Source organism: Grammomys surdaster, unplaced genomic scaffold (assembly GCF_004785775.1).
Source record: "Grammomys surdaster isolate TR1022 unplaced genomic scaffold, NIH_TR_1.0 126546, whole genome shotgun sequence".
In the NCBI taxonomy this organism is placed as follows: Eukaryota; Metazoa; Chordata; class Mammalia; order Rodentia; family Muridae; genus Grammomys; species Grammomys surdaster.
In genome coordinates, this window is record NW_021621338.1 from 12,704,605 (window position 1) to 12,726,700 (window position 22,096).

Here is a 22,096-nt window from a genome sequence, read left to right on the forward strand (position 1 = left end):
GGACAGGAAATAAATGCTTCCCCATGGCCATGAAGAAACATGAGGCACAGAGAGTTGTGGTACAGGGAACAGAGTTCAGAGTGGTACTTGTATTTAATAGAGGAGGCTCACTTAGGATAAAAATCTATGTAGATGTTTTAGCCTATATTATAAGGCTTGAATTTGAAAAAAATCAAAACCACAAAATTGTAAATGTATGGAGAAAAGAAGGAATTAGGAGGTCAAATCATTAATAATATTTTTTTGCACAATAACTTGATAAAGTGAGAAATCCCTTAGATTTGTGATACATCTGCTTGTTTGTATTCTGACAGGATTAACAGCCCTGGAATTTGAAGATGACAATTGCCCCAGAACCCTAAGCTGAGCAGCTGGCCAACATCAGCACCCTTCCTGTTATCCACAAAGCAAAATGGGAGACAGAGAGTCCCTGCTGGGAGGAAGCCAGGTCAGCAGGTGAACCTGCTTGCTTTGGACAGGACCTTATTCAGCCTGTTTGCCCACACCTTCCTTCTTCTGTATGGTTCTGGACCTGTAGTGATGTGTGTCCGCCTCGGAGCACTTGTCCTTTCGTGAAGCCTGAAGCATGAGCACCAGCAGCCACGCATGCCCAGTCCCGGCAGTGCGTGGACACATGACTCACTACCCAGCTGCACCCTACCCATTACTGTTCCCACCTGTCATCGGAGGACTCTCCTTGCCTCCACTCCATGGGCTCCATGGCCACCCACCTCCCAGTGGATGCAGCACCCCATCACCAGCTAGTAAGTACTAAGGGCCTTTGCCCTGCCTAACTCACACAGTATGGTGGACAGGCTCTGTTCAATTATTTTGTTGGACTCTCTCTGTCTAAAATTCTACCTGAGATTCTGTGGGGGAAAAATGAACATGTGGTAATGGCAAGGTGTGACCTAAAAGGTGGCCTTTAGGACTTGGTGTGTGCTGAGCAGCTAAGACAATTGCTCTGTTTTATAAAGTGTGGGACAAAGGCTGGCAGCAGAGGAACCTGAGAACCCTGAAGAAACTGACCATTGGAGTGTGCACTTCGAGTGAGAGACAATGAAAGGTAAAAGCCATTGGCCATCCTGAAGCTGGAGTCTAACTTGTGGATTTCTTTCCTCTTGGATATTGTGTTACCGATGCTGCTGGTAGTCTTCGGTTCACAGACCATGGGTCTGCTCCTGTCAGGTGGTTTTCTGTGTCCCTGACGACTTTGGGTTTTGAACTGATTTGGCCATTACTTACTTGATGCATAAAAAAATCCCATAAGAAAGGAAAAGTATTCTGAGACTGATTCAAGATTAATATGGCTTGCCTGCGAAAATGATTCATTTGTGTATGCTTTTTAAGAGTTCTGTTTGAAGGCCTCTAGCCACTACACCAGTGATCTTGTCCAGCTTTGAAGAAGTTTGCATAGTTGTTATTTAAAGATGGAGGCTGTGTTGGCTCCTGGAGCTGTGGTGGATACCAGAACTGTGTGTTCTGTGTTCATTCTTCCTGTTACAGAGTCAGCCAGAGCTCAGCCTAGCCTTCCCTACTGATGTTTCTTGCCCTGCTGCTTTTGAGAAAATCCCTTCAAATATTGGTTTGGCTCTACAAGTTTATCTTTTGAAGTACTGCCTTAACTTTTTTGGTGTTGTTCACTGTGCTCAACTTACCCTCCTACCTCCTCATACACAAGTAGCAGGGAGTTTGCTGCGCGTAAAGAGTCCTTTCGAAGTTGAGACAGAGTCAACAAAACGAGCAGGGAGTAACACACAGACAGATAGACAGACAGACAGACAGACAGACAGTTGGAATTTGGTGACAAATCCCAGGGGTATGGGTCAACATCAAAGGAGGATCATTCTAAATTCTGACTCGTTTTCATTCCTTCTTGGAATGACTTGATTGTGATTCATCTCCCTGTGTTTTAAATTTCTGGTGTTAGTACAGGACCAATAAAGTCTTTGAAATGCTCAGCAACTGTGCTTTTAAAGTTCACATTGAAAGTAAATGCAGATGAAATGGCTTCAGAACTGTCAGGAGAAGCCGAAAGAATGTCTGTATTGAAAATATATTGTCACAGGTGCCAGATCAAACTACAGAAGTTCATTCAATATCAAATGATATTGAAGTTAGCTTCAGCGAGCACAAGGGCATATAAAATGATCATTAAACTTTAGAAGTTTCTCAGGAGCCTCACAGACTAATTCCATAGCTCAGCCAGCCCAACACAAGTACAACCTAACAGGTTTCTGTTCTTACATTTAAAGTATATTTTGTTGTTGTGACTGAGAAATTAAGAAAACAGGATTTCCACCCTGAGAGATCGAATTTAGCATATTAGACACTGTTAGGCTACCTGAAACCCCCAAGGTGACCAACAACAAATCCCAGCAACCTTGAGCTACTTCCAGCCTAGGTTTAATGGAAAGTTCAGTGTGTACGTAGTATATGGAACAGAGCAATTGGCATTCCAGGCTGATGAGCACCCCTGGATGGTGTATAGGTCCACTGTCACACAACCCTCATTTCTTATAGATGCCTCTGAGCTGGAGTGTTCTTCAGTGGGCTCCTGTTTTTATAAATAAAAATGTCGTTTACATATAGCCCTGAGGAGGCTTTGGAGTCCACAAATCCTCAAGTATTGCACTCCTTCATGGAAAAGCTATGCTGACTCTGGGGGTAGGACAAGGCATGGAACTGTGAGTCAGCCATTCCCAGACCTAACCCGGGGCCACGTCTATGTCATTCACTTTTGTAAAGTCCCCTGCCTCAGTCTGTGGTGACACCGTATGAACTGAGCCATGTCCTATCTGAGGCTTCTTTGTGACTTGTATGCTAACAACATACATAAGATGCTGTTGCTAGCTGTTTTGTTTTATTTTTTATGCTTGGGCTACATTGCAATTTCATTTTTCTAGAACTTGATGAGATACTACTGGTTGCATAGGATTCAGCCTTTGAGGGGTGATGGTTTGAAGTTTAAGTAAACAAAGGGTTAATAACTGATGAGAGATTGCCTGGTTTTGGTTTCAGGAGGCCTGAAGGAGGACTGAGTGTCTGCACCCTAAAAAGTAGCTGGAGTAAGGGCAGATAGAAGAGGTTCAGGCTGAAGCCTTCCAACCAGGCTTCCTTTTTTCTTACTTCTTTTTTCTTCATTTTTTCTTACTTCTTTCAGTCAAATCAAGTAAAGTTGTCTAGGTAAAATTTATTAAGATTTTTATGCATATGAATGATTGGCTTCATATATATATATATATTTATATATATATATATATATATCATGTATGCAGGTGTTCATCGAGACCATGAATGGATGAATCATGAGCACCCTTTTTAACTAGAATTATGGAAGATTGTAAGCCACCCTGTGGGTGCTGGGAGCTGAATAGAGGTCCTCCATAAGAGTAGCAAATATTCTTAACCATTCCTCTATCTCTCCAGCCTCAATGGAACACATCAACAGCAGCCACTGTTAAGACAGTCTATGAACTGGCCATCAATGCGAGAATTCTTTCCAAGCACCTGAGAGGCAAAGACAGTCAGAGCTTTATGGGTTTGAGGCTAGTAGCCTGGTATATATAGTGAGTCCCAAAACAGCCAAGTCTGCATAGTGAGACTCAGTCTCATAGACAGGAGAAGAGAAATGGAGGAGATGGAGGAGGAATGAAAGGAGTAGAAGGAAGGGAACAAGAAGAAAGAGAATATTGTTAAAATCTTTGCTTTAGATCCTAAAAGAATGAGACCCTGTAAGAGGTACCCACTGACTTTCCTCTGGCTAAAAATAAGCATAAAATTTTATTTATGCTCTAATATTAACTCAAGAGATATTCTAGTGCTGTGAATTCTCAGGATGTAGCAAGGTACATACCTGGGTGGTAAAGGCAACACCTGTAGAGTAGAATACATGACAGACAGCTGCCACAGGGCTGTCGGCTGTGATGACAGGAATTGTTGATGGTTCTTTGATACTCTATTTACATCTGTATCTGCTGCTCAAACAGAAATAATTAATCCTCTGCCTCTGAAATGAGGTTCTTTGCAGCAGTATGGGACTGTGGAGACTCCAGAATCTTCCATTTTAAAAGCAAATAAGAAGACTTTCCATACCAGCTCCTGATATGCTACTTCTGCCTCACATTCATTTGTCTCTGACCTATCCAGAGCCTGAGCTATGCTGAACCTCTGTCTGTAGTACAGTGTCCATACTTTTGCATCTAAGAGTGTTGGCTTTTCTTAGGGCTGCTGGCACATGCTCCTAGTCATGGACTTTGGAGTCTAAGGCAGGAGAATTGAGAACTCAAGTCCAGCTTGATGTATATCGTAAGACTCTGGTTTTAAAAATGTAGTTGACTTTATGAATAGTGTGTGTGCATGCCCTGGTCATTGCATTCTGGAGCCACAGTAAGCATAGAGCACAGGAAATATGATTTAAAAAAAAAGGAGCACATACTACATATAAAGATAAATCCCCAAGCATCCAGCACCTCATACATCAATCTATGTCAGTCACTGGAGTTTTAATAGCACTCTGGCATGGCTGTCAGGTCATTAGGAGAAGTCCTGTTTCACAGATAAACACCATGAAGCTTAGGGGGAGTGCAATGTTTAATAGCTAGTTAGAGTTGGAGTCAAATTCCAAATGCAGATCTTGGGGCTACAAAGCACATGCCTTTCCCAGTGTGTCAGGCAGTGAGGTCATCGTAACCTTTGGATGGTCCTGAGCTCCACACAGGCACCTCTTTCCAGGATATGCCATGGGGTCCTTAGACATGAGAGATGTTTAAGGGATTCTGAACCCTCTTTTGCTCCACAGAATAGTAGGAAAGTGTCTGTCATTTTTCATCTTAGGGGAGAGTTGGAAGAAACCCCTGGTGAGAGTACCAGAACAGAAAGCCTTCCAGTGGGAGGAGAGGATGTGGTCTTCCAGGCAATACTCACAAGCTGGATTCCAGGCTTGCTGGGAAAGTTGGGCAGCTTTCTGTCTGTATTTCTTTCTTTTCATAGCTGCTTGCTTGGTTTCATTGTGCCCATGTGTTCTTTTATGTGTTGTTCAAGCTGGAAAATGGTGCTAAGTATTTTGGCCAAGCCTCTCTCAAAGCGATCTATTTAGTTCCAATGCCTTCTGCTGAGAGTTCTTTACCTTCTTTCTTGATTGGAAAGCACTGCCCAGTCAAACACAAAATATTGTATTCACCTAAAAACCCTTGATCTCTGGGAAGATAGGCTGTGTGTCTCAAAGTTAGTCATGACTGGACATAGCAGGAGACATACACAAAGAAGATATGCAGCTGAGATAGGTTGCATGTTGTTCACCAGTGTCCACTGGTTCCTTGACCCAGAGCTTCTGACTCTTTTCTGAAATACATGCATACTGATAGTCTAAACCTCACTGGTTGATTCCAGTCCTTCTGGTGCCCTTTACTCTAGTCTTGTCTTCTTTCTTCTGAGACACATTTCCCCTGAATGTGCCCAGTAAACATGCACGAAAGGAATCCAGTCAGGGGTCCGGGGAGTGAAGTATGACTACACATTTATGGAGTTTCTCAGGCCTATCAAAGTGCCTGGTTCTCAGCTATGTGTGTCATGGTGTGTCATGTTGGATTTTATCTTCAATGAGAAACCTCTATAAAGGCTGTGAATATTATTACGGTTTGAATTGTGTTTCCCAGAAAGATATGGTCACCTTCACCTAGTCTAGGCTAGGCCATGCCTTATTTGAAAATAGGATCTAAGCACATGATCAAAGAGAGATATGTTTACTGGGATGGGTGCTGGTAGATATCTCTGCATGCCGGACAAGATTGACATAGAACTAGGGACATTGGGAAGTACCATGTGCAGACCAGAGCTATGCTGTCACAGCCAAAGAACACTTTAGACTTCTGGCCATTTCTAGGAGCTATTAAGAGACTGGTAACTTCTAGCACTGGAAAAGGAAAGCCTTCATGGTCTTCATCATTTTCTCCTGAAATATGTCTATGTCTCATAAAAATAAAAAATATGACTGTACTGATGTTTTATGTATTCAGCAAATATAAGGCTGTGGTCATATGTGCTACCATTTTGTTAAAATGAGGCTTTCTCTTACACCATTCACATTCTTTTGGTCTTATCATTGAGTAGCAAACTTTCATCATACTTCACGGCCCCAGCATGTTCTACAGAGTACCCATATTCCTCTTGAATTTAAAGCTCTTTCTCCTTAAAGCTCTACAGGTTCCTTTAGCTTCCATTCTGGACTGAGTATACCCGGCAGTATCTTGCACATTCCAGGTTCACATTTAGGCTTGAATCTTGGGGATTACTGGAGCATTGACTTTACCATTATAGTTATCGGTTGTTTGCTGGTTTGAATGCTACTGTACTGGCGTTCCTGACAGTCCTGTTCCAGGATTTGTGAGCTCTTTGCTTGACTTTGTCATCCTCATACCTGCATTTCTCAGTAGCTTCTGATTCCCTTACTTAGGGAAACCTTGATGATTTTGTTGCCTAGCTCTTGGTCCCTATCCCTTGTCCTTCATTCTTAGGCACAATCTTTTTTTATGTTTTTCATTTTTAAATTTTTTATTGGATATTTTATTTATTTACATTTCAGATGTCATCCCCTTTTCCCATCACTCCCCCAGAACCCCCTATCCTATCCTCCTCCTCCTTCTTGCTTTCTTTTTCTTTATTAGTATTTTAAGTTAACATACAAAGTACTGGGTTTTATTACAGCATCCTCATACATGTGTCATTAGAGTTCTGATTTGTTTCTCTCTGCCCCTTACCTTTCTTCCTCCAGCTAGTTTCCTCATCTGAATTACTGTCACATGTATTCTATAACCCTCCCTCCTCCTCCCTTTTTTTAATGTTAATCAAAGGCTTTATACATTTGGTAATGCTCAATAACAAGATTCCCATACAATCAGAAGTGCAACCCAATACCCAACCTAGATATGCCAACTATCTTTGACTGGCGGGGACACTCGAACATCTGCCTCCATGTCCCCCCCCATCTCCTAGCTCCTCCTCTCCTTCTCCTCCTTTTCTCCTTACTCCTCTGCTTCCTTTCCTTACACCTCCCACCTTAGCTCCTCCTACATATCACCCTAACTGTTAAAATAAAACTTTTCTCTCAAAATACAATTAAAGCATAACTATACCAATTTGTATCAGTAAGGTACGAGATAGACCTAATACACACTCTAACATTTTGTTGACTAACCAGAACCTCTGTCTTATGATGTAGTTGATTATGCATATTTGTACATCCCACCTTGCACATCTGCAGCTCTTACTTCTGCACACCTAAAAAACCTGTTGCATTTCTGTTCTCTTTTTCCCTTCCCTCCTTCTCTCCCTCCTCTTTTTCTTTCTCTCTCTCCTCCTCTTTTCTACATAATAATTGCATATCAGTAAACTTTACTTAAAACTTCTGAGACTAGGAGCTTGGAATATAGCTCAATGATAGCTTATGAAACCCAGGTTTAACCCACCAGCTAATTGTCCCCTCTCTAGTAGATGCTGTTTTATAATAAAATAAATCAAGTTTGATATTATTAAAGTCTACATGTATACTTGTTGTCTTTAGAATAACCCTGAAATCATTAAAATGAATGTATTGTACAGCAAGACTGACCACTTGTTAATTTAGTGCTGAGACATTTTTTTCCCAGATGTTCAGAATACATAGAAATGCTTGGTCTAAAATGAAGAGTGTGGGTTTGCGTGAAAGATGAAGATAGTGATTTTCTGCTCTGTGACCACACTGGAAGCAGTGAGTCTCAGACTTTGCAGTAACTATGATTTAGAGTCTAATTCAGAGTGTTCATGTGGAAAGGGCCAGTGTGTTGATCCATTATAAATGTATGTTTATGTAAACAATGTGAGGTTAGGATTCCAGGAGCCTGAAGAGGAGCAAGAAGTGCATGGGCATCTCCAGACACAGTCTGTGAACTTGACTGTGATCTTCCCACTCTCCATACCTCACCTTCCCTGTAAATCCAGGATGATGATGATGCAGTGCTAAAAAACAAGATAAGAGTTTGCTCCACACAAACTACGAATGACAATGCCATCACATAGAAACCCAGGAAGTAACCATGTTCATCCCTGTGGTTTACTTTCACAGTCCACCACTTACAACCAAGCCTTTTCATGTAACAGGACAGCCATTCATAGCTTAGTTCCCAAAAGGAAATGTTTCTAGGTCCATATATATACTTCTATAAGCTTTTAAATCTACATAGCTCACAAAGCCTGACAACACATCCCTTTACATTACTGAATTATCTGAAGTGTGGTCTTTTAAAACTTTATATTTTATTTACATTTCAGATGTTATCCCCTTTCCCCATTTTCCTCCCAGCTCAGGAACCCCTTATCCTAGCCCTCTTCCTCCTGCTTCTATGAAGTCGTGCCCTCCCAACCCCCACTTCCACCTCCCAACCCTCGAATTTCCCCACACTAGGCGTCCAGCCTTCATGAGACTAAGGATCTCTTCTCCCACCTATGCCTGACAAGGCCTTCCCCCCCTACATATACAGCTAGAGCCATGGGTTCCTCCCTATGTGCTCCCAGGCTGGTAGTTTAGACCCTGGAAGCACTGGTTGGTTGGTATTATTGCTCTCCCCATGGGGCTGCAAACCCTTTCAGCTCCTTCAGTCTTCTCTCTAACTTCTCCATTGGGAACCCCATGATCAGTTCAATGGTTAGCTGTGAGCATCTGCCTCTGAATATGTCAGACTCTGGCAGACCTCTAAGGAGACATCTATATCAGGCTCTTATAAGCATGCACTTCCTGACTTCCACATCAGCATCTACCTTTGGTGACTGCACATGGGATGGATACCCAGGTGAAACAGTCTACACACAGCCTCTCCTTCAGTTTCTGTCCCATACTTTGTCTCCATATTTGTTCCTTTGAGTATTTTGTTACTCCTTCTAAGAAGAACCAAAGCAGCCACACTTTTGTCTTCCTTCTTCATGAGCTTCATGTGGTCTGTGAGTTGCATCTTGGGTATTGTGAGCTTCTGGGCTAATATCCAATTATCAGTGAGTGAATTCCATGTGTGTTCTTTTGCAATTGGGTTACCTTACTCAGGATGATATTTTCTAGTTCCATCCATTTGCATAAGAATTTCTTGATTTCATTGTTTTTAATAGCTAAGTAATACTCCATTGTGTAAATGTTCCACATTTTCTATATCCATTCCTCTGTTGAAGGACATCTGGGAAATCTTGCCAGTGTGTGGTCTTATACTTCCTAGAGAAGACCCAGTTTCATAAGTATGCATACCACAGGAACTTTCTACTCGTCATGAAAAGTCTGCATCCATGAAAGACACATGCAGTTAAGGCATCTCTGTTTAGAGCCAGAGAACTGGATCAGAGGCCATGCGTTTTCCATTTAGGGCCTGCAAGGGTTGCAGCTCAATAATCTCTTTGAACAATTGCTGATGTTGTTGAATGTCTTCAATAATGTCTGTAACGATGGGCATTTCTCAGGCCTTTGCTTCTTTTTCTACCAAGGTACCCTAATGTTGACTATTTACTTACTATGAAGTCAGTTAATCCCAAAAAGACACCCAAGGGAAAGAAGTTGACCTTGACATTTCACACCGGCAAGTGGCACTTTAATGATAGCTATTTGTGAACAAGGCCATGGCCCCTCAGCATATCTGTTCTTGTCATGGTGCTTGACATGGCATAAATTTGTGTTAGTCCTGATGGGAAACTCGAAGATTCAGTATGAGTCTCTCAGCCTTTCTGACTCTATTCTGACCATTTCTTTTCAGAAAAAGCAAAAGTACCAATGTGCACAGACCACCACTGATCATGTTTTACCAACTCTAGATTTAAGTGTATATGTATTCAATGCACTTCATAAACTAAAATGTATGTTAGAAACACATACATGTACTTATGCATACACACAAACATATACATAGGACCTATTTATACCCCTAAAAGAGAGTCTTACCTTTGATATTAAGAATGACAGAGCTCCAACTGAAAACAGCTGACAAAACCAAACTATGAAGCAATGTCTAGAAAATATATCTCCAGTAAAGGGTAGACTGTGTTCTTCATGTTATAAGAGAAGTCCACTACCTACATTAACTACATATTAATAATCAAACCAATGACCATTAAGGTAATCCTATATCTGGTATCATGTATTAAAAGGATAGCAGGAATGTCCCAAAGTCACTCCTACCATGGGTAAGAATCTATGTCTTATAATAACTTGAAACATTTTACCTTCTAGACTTGATTCTATGTGACCAAGAAACCTAGCTTGTAGGCCGTATCCTACAGGCATCCTTTATCTGGGTGTCAGGTCTCATGGTAAGAAATATCTACACTAGGTGCTAGTTCAAATATAAATCTACAAGCCATCCAAATACCAACAAGAAGATGAAGGCAAAATGGTTAATTGAATTATCTGTTAGTGAAAATGAGATTGCAAGTAGCAACAGAGATCATGTTGAGATGTATTGTTGAGGTCTGGTGAGAAGGCCTACTGGGTAGAGGCACTTGACCGCTAAGCAACTGACCAGAGTCTGGCCCTGAAGACCTGTGTTGTAGAAGAAGCATCCCCCTTACCTCCACACTTGCACATATTCTCATTTGTTCTTTCTCCCTGACCCCTCAGATAACAAAATCTATTTTTTAAAATGAATACAATGATGAATAATGATCAGATGCTCTAATGCTCCGTATACAATGTCAACCTTGGTATAAATTGTTAAGTGATGATTTTACAACTCTTACTAGGTTCATGGTTGAGTCACTTATAATAAAAGACAAGTTAGCAATAGAAAAAAATGCAAGTTTACCTGATATGTTTCATGTGGTATTGGTGCTTTCAGAAAATGAATACTCAGAAAACAGGGAAACATGGGTCTTTGCTTATTTGGGCAACATTTAGTGCAAGGCATAGCTGAGCTGCATCTCTCTCAACAGAAGCTGTGATGGCTGGCATGATGTTGGGGATATGGACCCTTAGCAAGTCCTGATGCTTATATCCCTTTCTCTGTCCTTGTAGACCAAATAACCATAGCCTTCTCTTTGAAGCTTATGAGACCTCTTTATAGTGAGGGACCATGACTTGCTACAAGGGAGCACTTTCAAGAAAAATTACCAGGATTTGTGACTGTTTCAGGGAGAAGGGATGAAGAGAGTCATACTGTTTCCCCAAAGATAGTGTGCTGGATATTCAGGGTAATATACACTGTTGAAATATAAAAGAAACTTGCTTAGAAAATATATTTTAGCAAAAGCATATAACAGTAAATTGATAATGATAGATACTTTTTAAAATGGGCCAAATAGTTGGGACTAGGTAGAGCACCAGGGTAGATAGATGTACAGAAAAAAAAAAGCCTAGAGTAGTGTGTCTGCCCATCACCCAGGATTTGGTGTACTTACACACTAACCACTACACACACACACACATAAACACACACACATAAACACACACATACACACACACTGAGAGAGAGAGAGAGAGAGGGAGGGAGAGAGAGAGAGAGAGAGAGGAAGGAAATAGACAAGACAGACAGGGACAAGCAGGGACAGAGACAGAGATGCAGATAAAAATACCGCATTAAAAATGCCTTAAAGTTTCCATCTTAACAGTGACAGTTCAAATATAGTCTTTAAAATTCACACAAATTATAGCATTTTAAAATTTTCTTGTTTATGACAGGGCAAAACTTGGAAAGGATTACCTGGGCATTCATTGCAGTTTGTGGGGGAAAGTAACAATTGAATGTGTCTTTTCTATGAAGTAGTTCTCAGTATCCAGAGGTCACCTGCTTAGATCTATGCTTTGAATCTTGTTTTCATATGTGATGTGTCGGAGATAATGTGGAGAGTGTCACAGGTATGCTTGTCATTGAAAAAGAAACTGGAGACAACGTTCCTAATAAAAGCTGACTTCTGAAAGTATAGAAGTTCATGCTTTGAAGTGTTGGCGGATACATGAGCAGATTGACATGAAAATGGAAAAGAAGTTTCCAAAATTATAATTAAATATTCATAATTAGATATTAAGACTACTTAATAATTCCATTTTAATTGCCCCTTTTATACTAACTACATTTCCCCTTCCCTGTAAACCTTGCCATATAGTCCTTCTATTTAATATTTTGTCTTCAAATGCTTATGTATGGAAATATGTGTGTGGGCTTAAGACAAAGTTTAAGAAGATTCTTTGGGTAGTTTTTTTGTTTGTTTTATTGTTTTTGTTTGGTTGCTTGGGTTTTTGTTGCTGTTTGTTTATTATTTATTTTTGAAGCAGTGAGGATTGAGCTTGGGGCTCATGCCTAGTAGGAAAGCACATTCCCACTGTGTCACATTCTAGCCTTGGAAGACATCTTATTTATTTTTGTTTCTCAATTGGATATCATCCATGGTGCTTTCTTTTTCTTTTTCTCTTGAGACAGAGTCTCCCCATGTATCCCAGGATGGCTCCCAACCTGCCAACTTCCTGCTTCTGCACATGTGGGGCATACAGATACATGCCACCATGTTGGGCTGTGATGTCTATGTGTTCTTCACTGAGGAGCAGTAACCGTCTTATTCTTAATTGCACATTTATTATTTAATGCTTGTCATAGAGTGGGTATCCAGTTTGTTATATAATAGATTTGATAATAACTTGGAAAGTAATTAAAATTAAATTCTATTTAACTAATTCAGTTCTGTTTACTCAAACAAGTCACCTATCTAAGTCAGGATTCTGGTTAGCTGAGAGTTTTGAGATTCCTAACAGCCTCCAATTTCCTGGGACCATCCTTTCCCAAAGACTTTTTAAAAACTTTTAATCTAAGGCAGCATTTCAAAGAGGACATTGTTTTGAGGAGAAAGGTCTCTTGTCAGCATCTCTGAAAATGGTCCCAGCGTGGTGCACATGCTCACCTTCAGCTTTGGCTTTGGCTGTTATAGAATTATTGGCACTGTCTGAATGTCCTAGTCATCACATCATGAGTAATTTACACACATGAACCCACTCAGAGTAGCCAGGACAGATTTATGATATTTCTTTTAAATTTATTTATAAGATATCATATTTTGGGAAAAGATTTTATAGGCTATAAGATAATTACACACACAACTCTTTGACTTCTAAGTAAATATGGATGATAAAAGTATAAAGGAAAGCCATTTGAGGCCACTGCACTAAAGTGTCTTATGATGGAGTAGCACTTAACCTGAAAATACATTTGGAGAAGAGGGTCCCTGCAAAGCATAGGAGATGTTTGTGAGCTTACGCCAGCAGATGTCCTGTACTCCACAGCTCACAGTCCCACTCTATCTTCAGGACATAAGAGATACTTTGTGTATCAGGGATTTAGATGAGCTATCTCCTAGTGGCCAAGTGCATCCTTCTTGCCTCATTGAAAGACAAGTGCTGGGCACCACCCAGTATCTCCAAGTCTACAGTCCTCAAGTACTCTAACCCAAGTCCAAAAATAAATAAAATAACTAGTCCCCAGAGACTTTGTAAATTTATCCCTAAAAAAACCCCCTTTCTTCAGTCAATGGTTCTGGAAAGCACAAAGAGACCATGGGCTTGAGACTCTATTCTTGAAAAGTGAGGGCCAAACCCATTCTTAGGAGCAGTACTCACGGAGGAAGAAGCTGAGGGTAAAGCAGCTGTGGAAATGATAGTGTATAGAAGGAAGGCCTTCTCTGGCCTTCTCGGGCTCCAGCATTTTGTGAGCTGGGTAAAATCCTATTGGCCAGTGGAAAGAAGCCCATGAGTGACTATCCTTGATTGTCATGTCTTCTCCCAGCACACAGCCCATGTGATATTCAATAAGCCATTCCAGGAAAAGCTGATGTTTACATGATGACTCATCCATGGGACCACCATGAAGATGCTGATGCACTGTGGAGGCCTCTGTGACCACCACGGCCAGCAGAACAGTGATCTGTGGAATGTAAGAAGGTAGTTTATTTCATCATGACTCAATAGTGTTGATTCAAACTTCAGGAGTAGTTTATTTTAGGCACATAAGTACAATTTGGTAAAAAGTTTCTTACTGAGAATTAACTCAACTCTGTGTCACAGTAAAGTTTAATACATGACTACTTCAAGACTCTTTGTAAAGTACAGGTGATATCTTCCATAAAGATAGATTCTATAGATTGACAAGTTCATATTAAGGTTCTGAGGGAAGATCTGGTGTGCTCTTGGCCACACAAATAATGTGAAAGATCACCAGGCTATTAACTATGTCTGATCCAGAAGGACTTCCATGCTTCCCAAAAGGTATCCTCCCTCTGAGCATGCCAAGGACAACCTCCACCACCCAATGAGAGCAGAGCCCTGAGGTGCCACTCAGTGCTTCAGTTCCCAAACACTCTGAGCCTAGTTGAGTTTGAGGGTTTGATTAGATCTGAGGGAAGGACAAGTATCTAGAAGCTTTCCTTAGTTCTGCTTTACAGAGAAGGGGGCTTGGCTGGCCCTTTCTTTCTGATTCCAGAAACATCAATCTTCTCCTAAAAAGTTTCCACTACTCATCTCAGGAATGTTTGTTTTTTTATTTTAAAGGCAAATGGGTGATCCCTTGAGATCACTTCCTGTTTGTGAATTATGGAAGTTGCATGGTTTCAGATGACAGACAGCAAGCCCTTTGAAACACATCTCCCAGACACATGCTTTCTTCTCTATTCTTGATCACTTTTCTCCCTGTTGCTCAGAGTGAGCTCATTTCGATAACAGTTCTTCCTGATCTATACAAACCATTGCTGAGGAGTCCCATGAGATCTGGTATCTGTCATGTCATTCGATGTCCAATCTAAAACCATCATCCTAAAGTGGAAGGGATGGCTCAGTAGTTAGGAACACATACTGCTCTTCCAGGGCACCCAAGTTCAGTACCCATATCAGGAGGCTCATAACAACCCATCACTCTCGGCCCAGCCCTGGTCTTTACTCACTAACACAACAATCACAATTCCACACTCTAATAGCTCCCATATACCATCACACACACACACACACACACACACACACATGCAGAAACACACATACTCACAGCACACACACTCATACACACATATTATACTCTCTCACATGCACACTTACAACTCTAACACACAACTAAAAATAAAATCTTTTATAAAATCGCTTGGGGGTAGGGCTGTCACTCAGTTGCTAGAGGTCTTGGTTAGCATGACCCCAAACACTGCATAGACCAGCATACACCTATAGCTCCAGCTCTCAGAAGATGGGTGACAGAAAAATTCAAGATAATTCTCAAGTACATAAGCAGTTTCAGACCTCGTTCAAAGAACTATAGCAGCAGACTCTCCCAGTTAGAGACTGTGTGACAGATTAAGTTGTAGTGTACCCCCAAATGAATAGAGTAGTGTATAGGGGCTGATGTTGGGGATCACCTACTTTCTTCTTTTTATTGGCAAGGAACTCTATAAATAACAGTTCCTGGGAGGTTCTGAGGCAGTTACAGACCTGCTGACTCCAAGTGTCATTCTCCTGTGTGGAAAGGGTTTGGGGGGCTAGAGAAAGGGCGGGAAAGGAAGGTTTGAAGAGCCCAAATAGCTGTGGTTTTCATTATGTCTCAGTCATTCCAAAGCCAAAGCTCAGAAGGAGTGCTCCTTCCCTGTGAGAGAAGAGTCTCCTCAGAACCCTTTCCCTTCCTTGGCTTCACTGCGGGGAGTTTATGTCTCAAAGAACTGTTAGGCATTTTGTATTGTAGTCACCAGGTTCAGTGTTCACTGAGAACAAGGACATGTTCTCTTCTCTTCTTGAAGATATTCTCTCTGGTTCTGAGGAGTGAAATAAATAATCCAAGGTAGGGCCTCGGTGGCGTTGGTGTACATGGGAACAAATGGACAAGCTCCTTCTGAACCTCTGTAGGATGTTCTAGCTTAACCTGCACAGGCAGGTCCTCAACTGTTTATCTTGACCATGTCAGTACCTAGAAGAACATGCCCTAGCCCAAGAATATTGTGCTTCTAAGCTGCAGTCCCTCCATGTGTAGTGGATACCCATTATCTGTGCGACAAGACAGTTATCATACTGGCTTATGATAAAGTAAGTCTTTGAGGAAATTTTTCCTATGTCACCTCTGATTACATAGGAAGGAGCTATGAGACGTCTCACCTGCAGCTTTTTCCTCATGAATAGCAGACAGAGGAGGTGGCTGCTGCCCCAGAGCATCTGTGTAGAAGACGTGAGGGTTGCTAAGTGCCCAGGTCCACTGTTACACTGTGAGGACTTACTTAAATGGCTTGGCAAATATTTGATGAGGACTGGGTGCTTCCATGCTCACAGAACTTCCATGTGAGGCTGTGTCTTACAGGATGAAAATAGGATCTACCTAATGTCTTAGGTCTGGTAAATATCAGAACAGGAAGAAGAGAGAATTTTGGTGTGTGAGTACAGCTAAATAGCCTGTCAGAGCTAAGTAATGTTTAAGTCAAACAGTGGAATACTGTAGCCTCTCGGGGCCTCTCATAAGCCCCTCCACCCTCCCTGTGCCCTTCTGCAGTGAGCTGATTGGTAGACCTCAGTGCAACTGTATTCAAACTACAGTGTATCATTTTGTAGGGGACTGTATTTGGGGGAACTGAGTTCACAGTAAGGAGGTCAGAGGCTGGCCACAACTGCAACATCCTAACCTTTTTTGAGCTCAGTCTTGAATGAGTAGTGTGCACTGAATGGAAAAGTTTACATGTTCCAAGATTAATGTGTCAGAATGTGGACAGATCTTCATCTAAAATAAACCCCCAGAAACTTCAAGTCCATTGGAGTCCTTCGCTTGTGTCCTGTTCCAGTCCATATGCAGAATGCATTTTATACTGTTACATTCACAAGGAAAAGCCACCCTCTATTAACATGGACATAGTAAAGTGTGAGGCACAGAACTGGCAAAGTAGAACATGTTCAAACCTGGGAAATCTCAAACTATGAGACTGACAGGAGTGAAACTAGCTTCTTCCCTGCTTCTATGGAGCACATAACCAGGTGACACCCAACCAGCTAGTCAGTCAAGTTCCCAGCACTCAGCACTCCTATCTATGCTAATGAGGTGATACTTGCTGCCCTGAAGGGAAGAGGCTCACCCCACCCACTCCAGACTTCGCCCTGTCCTCTTGAAGCTAGTGTACTGGTAACATCCAGACACCCTGAGAGGAAAGACAGAACCAGAACCACAGTTGAGGCTAGGATGACATGATTCTTTCTACTTTGTGGCTGGATCTGTAATGAGCACAGTGTTTTGCCTTTTAACCTTCGGTCATTGAGTCTCATGAGCTCACATCTCCCATTGGTTTCTAGAATGCTGATGCTTTCCCTGCAGCAAGGTCTTCCTGTGAGCGTATCTCTTCCCCTCACCCAGCTCTGCTGTCTTCAGTCAGTTTCCTGTTTTCCCTCAGCTCATTTTATTTGTGATCTGAGAACTGCTAAACTTCTTTCAGAGGATGCTTTTTTTCCTCCGGTTGAAATTCGCTCTCTGTGATCCCTGTGTGAGTGAGCGTCTGCATAGCAGGCTCCAGGTTGCTGGACCATCCCATCACGGCTGCTCTTAATGCGTAGGTGTCCCCTAATGTTCTATTCTTTTAAATTACTTTCTTGGATAAAGTGTCCAGAGAGCCATGACTGAATCACACCAATAACCAGCAGCCTGATTTGTATCTTAGTTTTAAAGGTTTTTCCAGTGGATGAGAGGGCCAACCGTGGGAAGCTTACTGATCATGGTTATTGCCTCTGTGTTGAGTTAAGCTAGGGTGGATCTGACCTTCAAACATCTAAAAACAAGGTGAATATCCCCCATGCTTTACAGGAGAAACATTATGGAAAAATATGATATAAGTAGGTAATAAAATCACCAGGGAACCAGCAGCAATATCACGTACCCACAGCAAGGACCAAAACTTTCTACAGAATTTCCTGTAGTTATGTCATAGGAGATTGTCCCTGTTATAGTTTTTCTCCTACAACAGGAGTCTCCAGCAAGGGAACTGCCCTTGTAGGCATCTGGAAGTGTGTGGAGTTCATGTTGCTATGGTAATGCAGAGATGGTGCTGAGGATGAATAAACATAGGCAAGGGAGTTGGACATCTGCATCACCTCAGGTGATTCTGTGCCAAACACCTGTCCATCCCTCTGAGAAGCATGGGGGCTTTAGATATGCTCTCCCCATGTCTGTGAGCAGGTGATCTGTCTGGTGTCCAGTACAGAGCATGAACCCTGCTGTGCAGCCAGCCCCTGGTCAGACCCTCTTTTATGATCCCGGATTTCACACTGAGGGAGAAAAAAGCCTAACCTTCATGAGCCTTCCATTTCAGAGAAAGCATTGGAGTAAGTATAGCTCTGGCAATTGGGACTTCCTTGTCACCAGCTGTACAACTCATAAGTTTACCAGTGAACCAAACATGCAGAAGGCACCTTTGAGTTCTAGCCACAAAGCTCCAAGTGGCTGAAAAGACTCTCAGAATTTCACCATGGTCTCTACAGTCCATTTCTACCTAGACCAAATTTTCTCAGTTCAGAGCCTTCCTTTCCCACTGACCACAGTTATTGTCACACTTACTCTTCCTAACTAAAGAAAACCCAGTTCTCCTGGAACAGAAACCAGCTCCGCTGGAGGATGCCAGTGTTTCAAATGTTGCAATGTAGCCTACAAGATGTGCAAGGGTAAAGATGGGGCAGAAATTGATTGAATGGTCAACCAATGATTGGCCCAACTTGAGACCCTCCCCATGGGAGAGAGCCAACCCCTGATACTTTTGATGGTACTCTGCTATGCTTACAGACATACCTGTCATCTGAGAGGCTTCAGCTGTCAGCTTATGGAAACAGACTCGGAGACCCACAGCCAAACATTAGGCAGAGCTCAGGGCAACTTGTAGAAGAGGTGGGGGAAAGATTGAGGGGAACTCGAGGGATCAAGGACACCATAGAAAACCTACAGAGTCAACTAACCTGGGCCTGTGGGAGCTCACAGAGATTGAACCACCACCCAAAAATGTGCATGGACTAGACCTAGGCCCACTACAAATATCTAGCAGATATACATCTTTGTCTTCATGTGGGTCCCCTAGCAATTGGAGCAAGAGCTGCCTCTGACTCAGACTCTGTTGCCTGCCTTTGGACCCCTTTCCCTTAGCTGGGATACCTTGTCTGCCTTCAGTGGAAGAGGATGCTCTTAGGACTGATTTGACTTGATGTGACAGGGTAGGTTGACGGTGGTAGGAGGAGATGCCAATGGGAATAAATAAGTAAATAAATAAATAAATAAATAAAGTGAATAAATAAGGTAATTAAAGAAAAACAAACAAAGGGACAAATAAACAAAAACATAAAAGCACATCTGTTCCCAGGAGTGAAGACATGGGAAAACTAAGTCCTCAAACAGTTCTGAGTCATGTCTCAGTGCACTGACTTCCCCCACCCCAGCTCTTCTTGTGATTTTTGCTGTTTTTATGTTTCAATTAGTTTGATTGGGACTTCTTGTCAGCTCCCTATTCAATGCAATAAATTTGTCATAGTAGAGTGAAAAAATATCAAATTTTATTGTTGATCGTTTTGTTATTTGATTGTTCTTCTTATCTGTTCTCCTACTCTGTGATATATTCTCTGAGAGCAGCTGCTGCAGTTGATGTTAGAGGGGGAGATTTGCACAGATTCCATTGAAACTTTTTCCATCGTAACTTTTTTTTGTGTGTGAAGACTATTGCATTCTATAAGATCAGCTAGGAAGGGGAAAGGACAGGAAAGGTGCAAAGATGGGCGAAGTACTCACACTATCTACTTACAGGACACACGCAGCACACATACATATACCACACCTCCACTCGGCTTCAAAGGGGAAGACCAAGAAGTATTATGAATGATCTGCAATATCACCATCAGCAAAATACCTACCCGGCTACCTAGTTTAAATGAAAATACATCAGAATTAAAATTAAACTGTCACTATTCAAAAAGCCTGAGCTCTGGAAGCCTCCTAAGTGGCCATTGTATGAAATATAATACGGTGGGAGGGGGTGTAACTGGCCAGCCCATGATAAGGGACCTGAGAAATCACCACATGCGACAGACCTGGTATAAAGAGGTTTATTTGGAGCAAGGGGATGGAGTGGGGACCTGGAGAAGGGGTAGGGGCAGAGCCATGAGGGCAGAGAAGGAGAGATACAGAAGGACAGAAAGGGGGAAAAGAAACCAGCTGTGAACATCTGGGAACAGAGAGAGAGAGAGAACTTGGGTGTTGAGGAGTCCCTTTATATGCCAGGCCAACTGCATCTGGCAGCAGCAGTTTAATGGTACAGATGATGATGATGATGATGATGATGATGATGTAATCCTTTGCGAGGAACCTAGCAAAATCTCCAGTAAGTTAACACCCATGAGCTAAGAAATGCAAGATGTGTATGTGTATCTTCCTGGATGTGCATGATGGAGTATTAGATTTTCTCAAACATTTGTAACATTTGTGAAATCATGCATAAATCTGTTCCAGTTCAGCTGGGCTTGTGGGCTAGGACCCCCAGGGACCCTGCTCTTTCTCCTCTTTCTCTCTCTTGGGGGTTCTGTAGACATAACTAAGCACTTCCCTCTCTCCAGCATCAGTGTATATCTAAATCTGTCCCCAAATTTACATGCCTTTTGTGCCTGTCTCCAGGAGCTAGAATTGCAGGTGTCTAGGAGCTGGGACTTTAGGGCTAAACCCACATAACTGCCATAATTTTATTTCTATACCAAATATTTAAAATGGTTGAAAGCAGGGTACAGAAAGTTCACTAGTGGGAAAGGGAAGAGAAATAAGAAGAGGAAAGGGCGCTCACTCACAGCTGGGTGGGGCAGGTAGGCTGGATGTCCTATGCAGCAGAAAGCTAGTTATCCCTGCTGCCTGGAAATAGGTCCTGATGGGCATGGAGTGCCCTGGTGCTGGAACTGTGTTCACAGAAGAAACTCAGGGAGGAGGCAGTAAGGCTTCTTTCTTCTCAGCACAGTCTCCTCACAGTGTAATGCAAACAGTACCCAAAGCACATGTGATGGAGAGGCACCAGGTGACATAGCATGTGTCGACAATGGGAAGCAGGCACAGAGCATCCATGGGCAGATGTGGAGTCTTACAGCACAGAGTTCGTGCTACAGGGTTAAATATGTCTCCAATGCTTCCCAGTAAACAAAAGTTACAAACCAATGTTTTCTGGTCCCCAAAGTGTATGTTTAGAATGCCCCTAACTCATATAGTAACAAAACACAATTTTTGTTAATGTAAACATTTGTTTTAAAATGATGTGGACCCCAGTGTGCTGTTCTGATGGTCACTGCTACCTGAGCTCCTGTGAGCTCCAGGTCACACTTCCTTCACCTGGAACGCCTCAGCAGAGCATACTCTCTGAAGTGTGCTACCAAAACCAAGTACAGTAATACCCACTAAAAACATACTCACTAAAGTGTACTATCAAACCAAAATACAGTCATTCACACTAAAAGATAAACATACGTATTTTATTTTGAAAGAAACAGAAGTTTTAGAAATAAGTCTTAGCTGTATCTCTAAATGTATGTTTAAAGCATTGGTCTGTGGTCTAGTGGCACATGATATTTCCTGATACCACTGTCTTAATCCTGAAAATTGATACCTACCCTTTGTGTAGCCTTGGATTGAAAGCATCTCTTCCTGTTACCCTGATCAAGTTTATGGATTTCATGCTTGCTAATTCTTTGTCAACTCAGAATTATACCTGTAGGGTCTTTATACACTTGGTTTCCAATACTAATTTCTAGAAAATTCCTTATAATTACTAATGGTCAAAGAAAACAGATCCTTAGGAAAATTGAGTGGTAGATTCCCATAGACATAAGCTAGTGTCACAGTGCTTCTGCATGTGCTGTTTCAAGCATACAGTCCTTGCTAAACATACCTTGATAGTTTCTTCAATCTGTGTCTGTTACCTGGCCACATATGGTCCGCTACTGGCGGTTTTCCTGTAGGTAGGTTTGTCAATCTATTTGTTTGTTTGTTGTTTGTGGGGTTTGTGAGTGTGTGTGGGGTGTGTGTGTGTGTGTGTGTGTGTGTGTGTGAGAGAGAGAGAGAGAGAGAGAGAGAGAGAGAGAGAGAGAGAGAGAGAGAGA

The 22,096-nt window shown here is 42.0% G+C and overlaps 1 protein-coding gene across 1 annotated transcript in view; it reads left to right on the forward strand.

Moving 5' to 3' along the window:
* The first annotated feature begins 314 nt into the window (after nucleotides 1-314).
* Nucleotides 315-22,096, forward strand: part of Rarb (retinoic acid receptor beta) — a 339,811-nt gene continuing 318,029 nt past the window's right edge. Inside the window, exon 1 of the mRNA XM_028760673.1 lies at nucleotides 315-764. Coding sequence (XP_028616506.1) covers nucleotides 587-764 — 178 coding nt within the window. The 5' untranslated portion in view covers nucleotides 315-586. The remainder of the gene's footprint in view (nucleotides 765-22,096) is intronic.